We start from the raw sequence: 12805 nt of genomic DNA on the forward strand, positions 1-12805 counted from the left end.
AGTTGAATCAGGGAGTGCCTGAGCATAGTATTGTGGAGGAGCAGATAACAGGTGGCATGTAGACAAGGTTACTTGGCGGCCATGCCTGCTGGGAGATATACCACACCAGTGGGTACAGACTGCTGGTGCTAGATATATATATATATTTATATGATATGTTCTTGTACTGTAAATGTATTTTCCCTGAGAAGTTAGTGTCTAGTTCACTGTGACTGTCATAGGACAATGATATACTGCTTCATGGCTTAGCTAACATGTCCATCCGGCAATGGGTCAGGTGCTAGTAGTGACCCGGGTTTATAGCCTACAACATGCACTCACTCAGGAAATGAAGCGTTGTAAGACTTCACTGACCACTATTAAATCTGCCTGGAGCTGCTCGGACCCCCTCTGCTTTGAACTCATGTTTACTGTGAGCATATATATTATTCACAGCGTGTGAAAAGGCATAAACTCTGAGAGCGAAATGTTGTATTGCGAATGATTTGTGGTGTTTGTTATCCTAAGCAGAAGTTCCTCTGCAGGGGAGCCATTAAAAACACCACTGAATTACATTAGAATTTGGAATGTTTTTCCTAGACACCCCGAGAACAGGATCATTTATCCTGGAATGCTCACAGCTTATGAAATGCAGATCATGGTGTAAGATAGCCTGAAAAGTCTAAAGTACTGCTTTAATAAAAATAATAGTGAAATGTTACAGGGAATTTCCTGCCATTGACATTTATGATGTTAATCTCACATAATACCCAGAAAAGTCAGATCGGCAGGCGTCCGGCAACTGGGAGCCTTATCGATACTGAGAAGGAAAAGCCAGAGTCCCTACTAATAAGGAAGAAGTGCAATACATATAGTACAAGGTTCCTTTCCATTACAATCAATGGGAGTCATAGATTTCTAGGCAGCCCTTCTGGTTATTTCAGTGGAGGGCGCATACATGACTGTGAACCTGTTTGCTCATGAGATTCGGAGTGTCCTAGCTGGAAGGACTCCTATATAACTTATGTACTGTTGGAGTTAATCTTCTTGAATATATATACTGTATACCTATCTCATTTACTTATATACTCAAATGTATATAGAAAGGGAGAAAGTGTGTATATATAAGTCCAATATTATAATGAAATGATGTTGGGGAAAACTGAACATGAAAGGATGTGCTAGTCCTCAGTAGGGTCTCCCCTAGTCTAGGTACAAGATGACGTATGATTGGGTTCCATATTGGGAAATGCTTCTAGATCTCCACTTTGATATAATTTCTATTTTCTGACTATTTTTCATTTAACGGGAGTCTACCACCACCCAAATCACTTCTACATCACTTGTATGTTGTCATAGGGGCCGTACCAGTCAAGAAATAAAACTTTTATTCCATATGCAAAGGAAACATTTGGTGCACCTCCTGGAGCACCTATTTTGTGCTCACTGTACATTACTGTCCATTACCACCCACAAAACAGATTGACATGTCCCCCTGCAGTCAGTAAATAAGGTTCTTGTGCCACATGCTGCACTTTTTGTCTTGCTTGCCATTTTGGATCAGGACAAGGCAGGGACATCTTGGCCTGACATATTTATTATAGCTCACACCAGGAAATGGATTTCCATTCTGGTGTGTGCCTGATTTATTAAGAGACGAGAGCCTTGTGGGAACATGAGGCCTTTCAATGTATCTCCATCCTAAGGCCCCATTTTGCGGCAAAGCTGCTTTATTTGCTGCAGATTTTGCTGCGTTTTTTTGAACCAAAGCAAGGAGTAGACTGAGCAAAAGGCAGAAGTTTAAGTGTTGCCTAGATATTTCCCGTTCCTTAGGCAGCCACTATTTCCAAAATGTAGGGCCATAAGTCCCATTTTGCAGAAACACAGCTCTTTTTATTGCAGTAAAATGTGACACAGGGTTCACACCAGCGCCTGGACTCCGTTCTCAGGTTTCCGTCTTCTGCCGGCAGAAGACAGAAACCTGTCCGGCCGTGAGCGCCGGTGAGCGTTTTATGCTCTCCGTGGCGAAACCGTTTTTTTTTTTTTTACACCGGACACAGAGTCCTGCATGTCCAACTCTGTATCCAGTTTAAAAAAAACGGTTTCGCCGCGGAGCAAATAAAACGCTCACCGGCGCTCACGGCCGGACACTTTTCAAACCCATTCAAATGAATGGGTTTGAAAAATGCCTGCAGGTTTCCGTCTACTACCCTGTTTTGTGCAGGAAACGGAAACCTGCAGAACAGACTCCTGGGCGCAGATGTGAACGAGCCCTTAGACTGAGGCCCCAAGTGGCAGAAACGCGAATCCCATCAACTCATTGCAGAAAAATACCTGCAGCAGAAATGCTGTGATTTCCAAAAAGTCGCATTTTTGGAAATCACAGCATGTCAATCATACCTACAGAAAAGCTGGCGGTTTCCATATAGGTATAATTTAAGCACAAAGTCCACAGAGGAAAACTCTGTACTTTCTGTGAAAAACGCTGCTGGAAAAACCTTGGTGCCTTAGCCCAAAAGTGTTTTTTGTAATAATAGACTCTCTTTAAAATACAGTATGACACTAATGAATATAACTTATTCCAGGTTCTAATCAATACTTGTCCTTTCTCGTGTAACAGGTAACGGTGAATGTAACAGTGGGAACTGTAAGTGCCACAGTGGCTGGGAAGGCGACCGATGTCAATGCTCCTCATCAAAGACACACTGTATGGATGCTAATGGACTTGTATGCAGTGGGCGAGGAACCTGCACATGTGGCAGATGCCAGTGCACTAATGACAAAAGTTTTGGCCCTTTGTGCCAATACTGCTCTGGATGTAGCAATACCTGCACAGACAACTGGTTTGTTCTATTTTTTAACAGTCATATGGAGTAATGTAATTGTGCGTATTTATACTTGGATACACTGCATGATACAAATTACGTGGACAGCTATAATATTTTGGGATGCTATTTAGACTCTGTACTGTCAGGTGGGTGGTGTCAGGCAGGAGCAGATTCTGAGTTTTAGTCATGATCATTAGCTCCAGTAACATGATCACTATGAAGAAAGCCTGTGCCAGCTAAAAGTTCTGTGACAGATGAGAACAATGAACATTAACAACAATAATGTGAACTTACTCTAAGTATAACAATCCTTAGATCCATAGGAGGTGTAAGGGTAAGTTCACACGAGGCTTTTTGGTCCGGAACCTGAGGCGGAGGCATCACCGGCATCCAGTCGTGCAATCCTCTCCGATTAGGCCCAATGAATGAGCCTAGTCAGGAGGAGGGTGTGTCTTCAGGCCGAATCGCAAGGCAAATTCGCCTGAAAGAATGAGCACCTCGCTTCTTTTTCCGGGAGCTGGAACAAACGGCTCCCGGAAAAGACTTGAGCGGCTCCCATTGAGTTTTATTGAGCGGATTTTTCCTGACCAAACGCTGAGTTCACACTGGGTTTTTCAGTCCGGAATTTGATGCGGAGGATGCCTCAGATTCTGGACCAAAAAACGGGTAGCCACAACTGGATGCGAGTGCAGTGCAGTGCACTGGCATCCAGTTACGGCACTCCGCTTTGGATTAGACCCAAATGAATGGGCCTAGTCGGGAGGGAGTGTCTTCAGGCGGACGTCCAGCTGCGGCATCTGCCTGAAGAATGAACATGTTGCTTCTTTTTTTCCGGGTGCGGCAACAAACCGCTTGCAGAAAAAGGAACCCATTGATTTCAATGGGAGGTGTTTTTTTGGTCAGGATTTTGAGGCGGATTCCACCTCAAAATCCTGACCAACAAACCCCATCTGAACTCAGCCTTAGACCTCACCGCCCTCCTCCTCAGCCACCACTAGCAGCTACATTTTGACAGTACGTGTACCAAATATATGACCCGTATAATATAGTATCCTATGTTAAGCGGAAATGAGTCTTGAGCTGATTTTTCTTTTTGAGCATTGAGAATTAATTTTTTCCATGAATACATTCCAGGAGGCGCAACTTAATGAAACTGTCTAAAAGAAAAACTTTTTGTTGCCAATAGCCACCAATCATAGCACAGCTTTTATTCATTCTATCATTTTATTTTTACTTTTATTTTGAAATGAAAGCTATTCTGTGATTTCTTGTTGAACAGTTTCACAATTATATTCTTATTACATTTTCATATTTTTGCATACCATCCATGTATTTGTAGTACCGACTGGTATGCAAAAATATGAAAATTTAATAAAAATATAATAGTTAAAAAAAAAAGTTTCTTTCAGATGGCCTAGAATCCCTGAATTAAACATTCAAGATACATATCCTGTTTGCTTATGAAGTAGGCATGACCGAGCTGCAAATCACAGCCCTCATCTGTTTATACAGCTCGTCCCTCCGATCCAGCACGCAGAATGTTTTTGTAGTCCTAACACAAGGCTTGCACGGTTCATGTCCTTTACAGAATATAAAACCATTGTTCATCATCTTCTGCTCCTACAATGTTATCTTAATAAATACCGGTACCCTGTACACATCTCCACATCCTCGATTTACACAAACATTCTTTAACTAAGGATTATTATATTGTCTTATATTTCATTTTGTTGCCTCCTGTTATATACATGAGACAGGTGGGAGCAGGCACTGAAGGGAGGATATGTCGGGAAGAAGCTTTTCTAGTAGCGGGAGTAGCGGCAGTCCATGAAGGAGGCATTACTGTAATGTCAGGCCATTGTAGCATTTGTATCGGGCGTGTTTGTTTTTCTAGACTCCTTTAGACTCCATGACCGGCTTCGAACCACATATTGATGTTACAGATTATTTGTGGCCTCTATGGTAACAAGTGGTCAACACTTTGTTATCATTTGGTCCAGTAATATCTTTTTTGGGCTGCAAATGTATTAAGGCCGGAGTCCTACGCCTGCAAGGAGTATTTATCAGCCCCCATAAGAGGAAAGGGCTACAAGAGCTAAAATTAGTGGAAAAACCAGGAGAATTGTGGGCACAGTTGTACAAACTATGAAATATCTAACCTGTTTATATAATATTATGTGTATTTGTGTCCTCCATGGATAGAAAAATACTATTGTTTATAGGGTATTACAGTAATTACAAGTTGTCGGTCATTGAATAGGTGGCTAAAGTGTTAGGACCCTCAGCGGTTATGAAAACAGGAGTCCTAAATATCCTGTTTATACGGAACGTTGTATGGACACTGATACTGGGACTGGTGGCGATAGTCAATTAGAGCACTTGGCTGTCTTTGGCAGTCCCATAGACATTGGATGGACCGGCAGTGAGCATGCTCGGCTACTGCTCCATTTCTTGAGCCATCCTATAGACGCTAAATAGACAGGTACTGTGCACACTCAGGCTCACTCCATCCAAGCAAGTTACATAGATGCGATTTTTGGGTTGGATTGGATCAACTTCCCCTGTCCAGCAGTTAAAAGTTAGATGATAACCAGATATCACTAGAATACACTTATAAAGTTGTTGGCATCACATGGTAGCTGGCAGGGCACAAGAAGGATATGGTGAAGTCCTACTACTTTGTATCCTCACTGCAGAAGGCAGGCATGTGCAATGTGCATGAGGAACATGGAGAAGACAAAAGGCATATGTGCAAACGTAGCTTACTACAAGCAGATGTTGGTTACGTTTCCATCTCTGCAGCATCGCCCCCTTATTTGTGTGCAGAAAAAAAGAATAGGAGTATATAGCTAGGTGTATATGGTATATATATATTGTATATGTTTTTATAACTTAGTAGGGTATAGGGCACTTTGAAATGAAAGGGTTAACCCCAGTAAGCAAATCTATAGTTGTAGTAAATATGATGTTTGTCTATGAAGTGTAACATTGTCCTGACAACAAGTTAGGTTTAAGAATAATTTTAGGCTTTTCAAGTACCGTACATCATTTGCTTGCTTTTTTGTTGTTTTTTTTTTGCCTGCTCCCACGCATGAAGTCATCCTATTCAGGATCAACAGATTACAAAGCACTTTAATAACTGTGACTAATGGGCTGTGTTTATGTATTACACAGGAACTGTGAGCACTCTCATGGCTCACTGAATGGATCTGTCAATCCAGTGGATCCCTATAAAACCAAATGTAACACACTGGTGTACTACATTGATCAGACTTCAGGTAACAACAGTTTTGATGAATCGTTTTTCTAATATGTAAAATGTTTGTTCTCTTAACTCATTAGAATATTGGATTTATTGTAATGCAGTAACAATGTATGGGTAACGTGGGGGAGTAGGCTCGGGGCTCGTTCACATCTGCGCCCGGTCTCCGTTCATACAGGTTTCAGTTTCCTGCACAAAACAGAGGCAGGAGACGGAAACCTGCAGGACTCTCTCGCCCATTCATTTGAATGGGTTTGAAAGATGTCGGGCCATGATCGGCGGTGAGCGTTTTATGCTCTCCGCCGCGAAACCTTTTTTTTTAAATCGGACACAGAGTCGGACATGCAGTACTCTGTGTCTGATTTTAAAATACCAGTTTTGCAGCGGACCCGGTCTGACAGGTTTCCGTCTTCTGCATGCAGAAGACGGAAACCACAGAACGGACTGCTGAACGCAGGTGTGAACCTAGCGTCAATGTTGGCAGCAGCGGACTCAGACAGTCAGAGACAGACACAAAAATCTGGTATAAACAGGTTTTACCTTGTACGTTTATTTTGGAAAAACATCAGATAATATTCAGGCAAAAACAATAAAACAAAACCTGCTCGCCTGAGCTGCAAACTAAGTGTATGTGCACACGGCGGAAACCAAATTCTGTGTGTGAACTTTCCACGCATAGTTATGATGGGATACCAGTGCAGTGCACCACCATCCCGACATGGCATTCCGCTGCGGATTAAGCACAAATGAATGGACCAAATTTCGAGGGAGTCTCGTGCCACGGCTGTCTCAGCTGCGGGAAGAAGGTGCAACTCGCTTCTTTTTCCCGCTAGCGGGGGGGAGAAAAAAGTGAGCGGCCGCCATTGAAGTCAATGGGAGCCTTTTTTGCAGGCAGATTTTGAGGCGAATTCCGCTTTAAAATCCACCTGCAAAAAACTATGTGAAAACTAGCTCTAACACAGGAATCCTATCTATACGAGTGGCTTGCTCCAGCCACAGGGGAAAACAAAACAAAAACAGACTGTGTTCATAAAGGTCTCTCAGCAGTGGTCAGGCTGTAGAGATAGAGCCCAGCACCTCCCCTCAGGACTGAGGTCTTGTCAGGCTTTATAGGTCTGTACGGAGGCCCAGCCCTCGCCTGTGCTTGTGCTCCTTCCTGCTGTAGGAAAGAAGTGGTTAAAATGACAGGTGAGGTTTTGCTCCAGCCCTGTAGTGACCTCGCTCACCACACATAAGAGAGGACTCTGGATCCTTCCATGACTTTACCTGGCACTTTCTCACAGTAGCCATCTTTGGTCACACTGCAAATCCTGTGAACAAGTATTACATTGAAATTTAGGTACAAGGGAGGTTGTGTGACACACAATACATCTATACATGTACATATCAGACAAATGAAAGGTTCATTAAAGCTAACGCCTCACATGGCAGAAACTTATCTTTTTGGTTGCAGATTTTGCAGTGTTTTTTTGAGCCAAAACCAGGAATGGATTGAGCAGAAGGTAGAAATATAAGAGCTTCCTATATATTTCCCATTCCTTTTGTGGTCGCTCTTGACTTTGGCTCAAACAAATGCAGCAAAATAAAAAACAAAAAGCTGCATTTCTGCAACGAGGGGCCTGCAGGGAAAAATGAAGCTTACCAGTGCATTGCCCTGGTACCCCAATGATTAGATTGGCAGAGACCAGAAGTCTGATTTCTCTGCTGACTCTCTTACTCTTGGTCACATGATTGAATCGGCTCTACTCTATGTACGTGCAGCAGGAGTAGAGCTGAGTCAGTGATATCACAGAGAGCTGGAGCATCAGTGGGGGAGGAGGCTGAAAACAGGGATGTCTGGCCTCTCCCTCCCTCTGCAAATCTAATTGCTGGGACTTCAGTGGATCCGTATATATATATATATATATATATATATATATATATATATATATATATATATATGTTTGTCAGAAATCTTATCCAGTGTAGAAAATACACAGGTAAGCTTTATTTTAATCTCTTGAATGTACTTAAGATTGTAAGAAGACATTTTAATGACATTTCTAAGTTCTTGATGTTACACCACAAAGTCTGCAGCTGTTTTTACTTCTGTGTCCTCATGTGGCTGGCCATGTCTCTGCATATCATAGGGATGTGGTTTTGAATCACCATCCACATCAATACTTGCATCCTAGTTGACTTGAATATCTGGTCTGTTTTGTATATGTATGTATACTGATATGGCTGGTGATTCACATCTGCATTGTATCAAGACAACATTTAGTAGGGCCAGAGCAGAGGCAGAAAGTATTGGCAATTATACGGCAATTTGGTCATACACATTAGATGCATAATTGGTGGGACCAGTGGACCATCTAATATCTCTCCCCCAATAGCAGAAATGGGGGAAGATAAGAATCAGACAGCTGGGTTTCTACTAGAGATGAGCGAGTACTAATCGAAACAGTAGTTTCAAATAGCATGCTCCCATAGGAATGAATGGGAGCGGCCGGCGTGCAGGGGGTTAAGCGGCAGGACGCCGGCTGCTCCCATTCATTCCTATGGGAGCGTGCTATTTGAAACTACCGTTTCGATTAGTACTCGCTCATCTCTAGTTTCTACCATCTAATCCTTTGATTTTAAGCAAAGAAAGCATGTAAATGCTGCAAAGTATGAGCTTCCAACATCGAAGTGTTAATCGTTTATTTTTGTCAATTAACAAAATGAAAAGTGATTGAATAAAGAGAAATCTAAATCCCATCAATATTCAGTGTGATCACCCTTTGGAGGAAGAGTCCTGGAAATGATGATCTGGTCTTCACAGAGCCCTGATCTCCACATCATCATCCAGTCTGTCTGGGATTGCAGGAAAGGACAGAAGGATTGGAGCAAACTTACCGTATTTTTCGGACTATAAGACGCACTTTTTTTCCCCAAAATTTGGGGGGAAAAGAAGGGTGCGTCTTATAGTCTGAATGTGCCTGGCCTGGCACCCGCCGTAATAGAGAGGCGGATGCCGGGGAGGGATAGACGCCGGGGCCTGAGACATCGCTACGATCCTCTGCCCTGCCTGAAGCCAGCAGCGGGAGGAGTGATGCTATTCCGCTCCTCCGTCCCCCCACCGCTGGCTTCAGGCAGGGCAGAGGATCGTAGCGATGTCTCAGGCCCCGGCGTCTATCCCTCCCCGGCATCCGCCTCTCTAGTACAGCGGATGCCGGGTCTGCAGTCTGTCAGCGGCCTCTTCTCCCCCGGGGCCGGTCCCCACCGGCCCCGTACCTGTAAAGTTGCAGGACGGCTCCTGCGCGGCGATATCGCAGGAGCCGACCTGTTCGGGTGACAGCCGGGAGCCTAATGAGGCTCCCGGGCCTGTCACGGCTATATTAGTATTGCGGCTGGTCTCTATGACCAGCCGTAATACTAATAGACAGAATGTCCCATAGACGGCAATACCGTTGTATTGCCGTCTATGGGACTTGCAATCAAGTGACCGCAGGCTCAAGCCCCTGGGGGGGAATAAAATTAGTTAAAAAAAAAAAAAAACTTTAAAAATATATAATAAAAATATAAAATAAATAAAAGTTCTAAATCACCTCCTGTCCCTAGAATATATATATATATATATAAAAGTAGAAAATCATATATCATAAACGACCGGGTTTTTTTTCAATAAAAGGTGATCTAAGAAATAGATATTCCCCAAAATGGTGTAACTAAAAAGTACTTCTGGCCCCGCAAAAAAAAACACTCTATGCGTCCCCGTACAGCTGCAGGGTCACCTGTCAATGTGGCCTTGCAGCTGTTGCAAAACTACTAGAGATGAGCGAACACTAAAATGTTCGAGGTTCGAAATTCGATTCGAACAGCCGCTCAATGTTCGTGTGTTCGAACGGGTTTCGAACCCCATTATAGTCTATGGGGAACAGATACTCGTTAAGGGGGAAACCCAAATCCGTGTCTGGAGGGTCACCAAGTCCACTATGACACCCCAGGAAATGATGCCAACACCTCTGGAATGACACTGGGACAGCAGGGGAAGCATGTCTGGGGGCATCTAACACACCAAAGACCCTCTATTACCCCAACATCACTGCCTAACAACTACACACTTTCCACATTCAAAAAACCTCTATCAAAGTGGGAAAATACCTGGAAACCTTCTTTACTCCCCAAATGGATGGACACAAACCCCAATTTAAGCTCAACAAACAGTAACAACCACCCCTTTAAATCACGTTCCCCATGACAACCACAAATGGAATAGGCAATGGGAATTCCAAAAGCCCTCACCCTTAACTGTCATTTTGAGTGTGTGTGTGTGTGTGATGTGGTAAGACCTTCCAAAATTCACTTTTCTAGCCCTTAACATGAGCCCTTCCAAACAAAGTTACATGACCTTAAGCTGAGCTACCAGCAGAGATTGAGGCCCTTGGCATGAGTAGAGCCTTGCACCAGCAGTGTTTTTGGCACTTAGGGTGAGTTGAGCCTTGTACCAGCGTGTGTCCCTTAACATCAGGCGGGCCCTAAGTTCTGCGCTTTGCACAAAAGTTCCACATTAACTAGGCTGAATGGTACAAAGATTAGTAGGCCCGAGAACCAGGAACAGGTCTTGCAATGGCTGTCGGATAACGCTTAAAGCACATTGTCCACCAGCCAGGCAGCCTCTACCTCCTCTTACCCAACAGTCTTGTCCTCCTTCCACCCAAAATTCCCAATCTTCCCAGAACAATAACCCCAACTGTCCCTGCTCCCCAGAGCTGTTCTCCCTTCCTTTGACTGTACCGCAACCTGCCCCTCCATTTCGCGATTCCACGGACCTAACAGACGAGTATCTGTGTCCAGATGCTCAAACACTAGAGTCTCCTCCATTCCATCTCCGGTCGATTTGGTGGCGGATGACCAGCAACCCACCCTCATCGACGACGATGAGACGCAGTTGCTGTCAGGGCAGCCAGTTGACATGCGCATTGTGCAGGAGGAGGAGGCGAGACAGGAGTTGGAAGAGGAGGTGGTGGACGACGAGGACACCGACCCCACCTGGACAAGGCAGATGTCAAGCTGGGAAAGTAGTGTGGATGTTGAGGCAGGTGCAGCACCAAAAAGGGTAGCTAGAGGCAGAGACATGTCCAGAGGCAGAGGTCAGCTGCTTTGCCGAAGCCAGGCCAGACCCGGAATGTCCGAAGATGTTCCCTTTTGTACCCAGCCCAGAAAAACTCCCCCATCGAGGGCACGTTTCTTGAAGGTGTAGAGTTTTTTCAAGGAATGCGCCGAGGACAGATATAGTGTCGTCTACACAATTTGCCTCTCGAAATCGAGTAGGGGCCCTGAGAAGAGCAACCTGTCCACCACTTCACTGCACCGTCATTTGGAATCCAAGCAATGGAATCAGTGGCAGGCAGCAACGGCAGGACAAACGTCGCCCGCCGTTCATGCCACTGCCTCTGCTCACAGTGCTGGCGATGCACTCCAGAGGACGAGCCAGGACATCACTTCATCTGCCTCCGCCACTTTGTTGACTTCTCCCTCATCCTCCCCTGTTTCTGTCTTATCTCCTTCTCCTGCACCATCAAAGGCACCATCAGGCGCTTCTTTACAACAACCCACCATCTCTCAGACATTGGAGCGCCGGCAGAAATACACCGCTAACCACCCACCCACGCAAGCCTAGAACGCCAACATCGCTAAACTGCTGGCCCAGGAGAGGTTGGCGTTCCGGCTTGTTGAAACTCCCGCCTTCCCGGACCTGATGGCAACTGTGGCACCTCACTATGCCGTCCCTAGCCGTCTCAACTTCTCCCGGTGTGGCGTCCCCGCCTTGCACCAGCACGTGTCACTCAACATCAGGTGGGCCCTTAGTTCCGCGCTTTGCTGCAAGGTCCACTTGACCACCGACACTTGGACAAGCGCCTGTGGTCAGGGATGCTGCAGTGCTTATCTTTAATGACAGGCAGGGTGAATGTGGTGGAGTCTGTTCCCCGGGTGCAAACTGGGGTGGCCTATCTCCTCTCCCAGGCCAAAATTCATGGCAGGAGTAGACTGAAACCCTACGACGCTGCAACCTCCACCACAGCTACTAGCGGCAAACGCTAAAACACTGGTGTGGGGAGACGTCAGCAGGCGGTGCTGAAGCTCATCAGCTTGGGGGACAGACAGCACAGTGCCTCCGAGGTCAGGGATGCCATCCTGGCTGAGATGGCATTTTTTTTTCCCTGCTACACCTGGGGCCTGGCATTTTTACGCCTGTGATAATGGCTGGAACCTGGTAGCGGCTCTGGAGCTTGCCAGCCTCCAACACGTTCCATGTTTGGCCCACGTCTAACCTAGTGGTGCAAAGTTTTTTAAAAACATACCCAAATGTACCGAAGCTACTGTTGAAAATGCGGCGCTTGTGCGCCCACTTTTGCAAGTGCACAGGAGTCGCTGCTAGCCTAAAAACACTCTAGCAAGGCCTACATCTGTCCAAACACAGGCTGTTGTCCGTCATTCACACACGCTGAAACCCTACAATACCATATCTTGAGCAGGGTGTGTGAGCTGCACAGACCTTTGATGGAGTTCCATCTACAAAACCCAAGGGTTCCTCAAAGTCAGCAACCAAAGTTTCTGCACCATGAGTTTCCAGGGGTGGCAGACTTATGGCTAGAGGCACAGGCATGGATAGGGGTGATGTGTAGGGGCAAAAGCAGTGTGGATGTGGAGGCAAGCTAAGCAGCAAAAACTGGGGGTACAAGCAGCCGGTGACATCATCACTGACAAGCAC

The 12805-nt window shown here is 45.3% G+C and overlaps 1 protein-coding gene across 1 annotated transcript in view; it reads left to right on the forward strand.

Annotated features, from left to right (window-relative positions):
- Positions 1-12805, forward strand: part of ITGB8 (integrin subunit beta 8) — a 97359-nt gene that overhangs the window by 70924 nt on the left and 13630 nt on the right. The window contains exons 11-12 of the mRNA XM_075271427.1: positions 2600-2822; positions 5982-6085. Of these exons, the coding sequence (XP_075127528.1) occupies positions 2600-2822; positions 5982-6085 (327 nt within the window). The remainder of the gene's footprint in view (positions 1-2599; positions 2823-5981; positions 6086-12805) is intronic.

This window comes from Leptodactylus fuscus, chromosome 4, assembly GCF_031893055.1.
Source record: "Leptodactylus fuscus isolate aLepFus1 chromosome 4, aLepFus1.hap2, whole genome shotgun sequence".
Lineage (NCBI taxonomy): Eukaryota > Metazoa > Chordata > Amphibia > Anura > Leptodactylidae > Leptodactylus > Leptodactylus fuscus.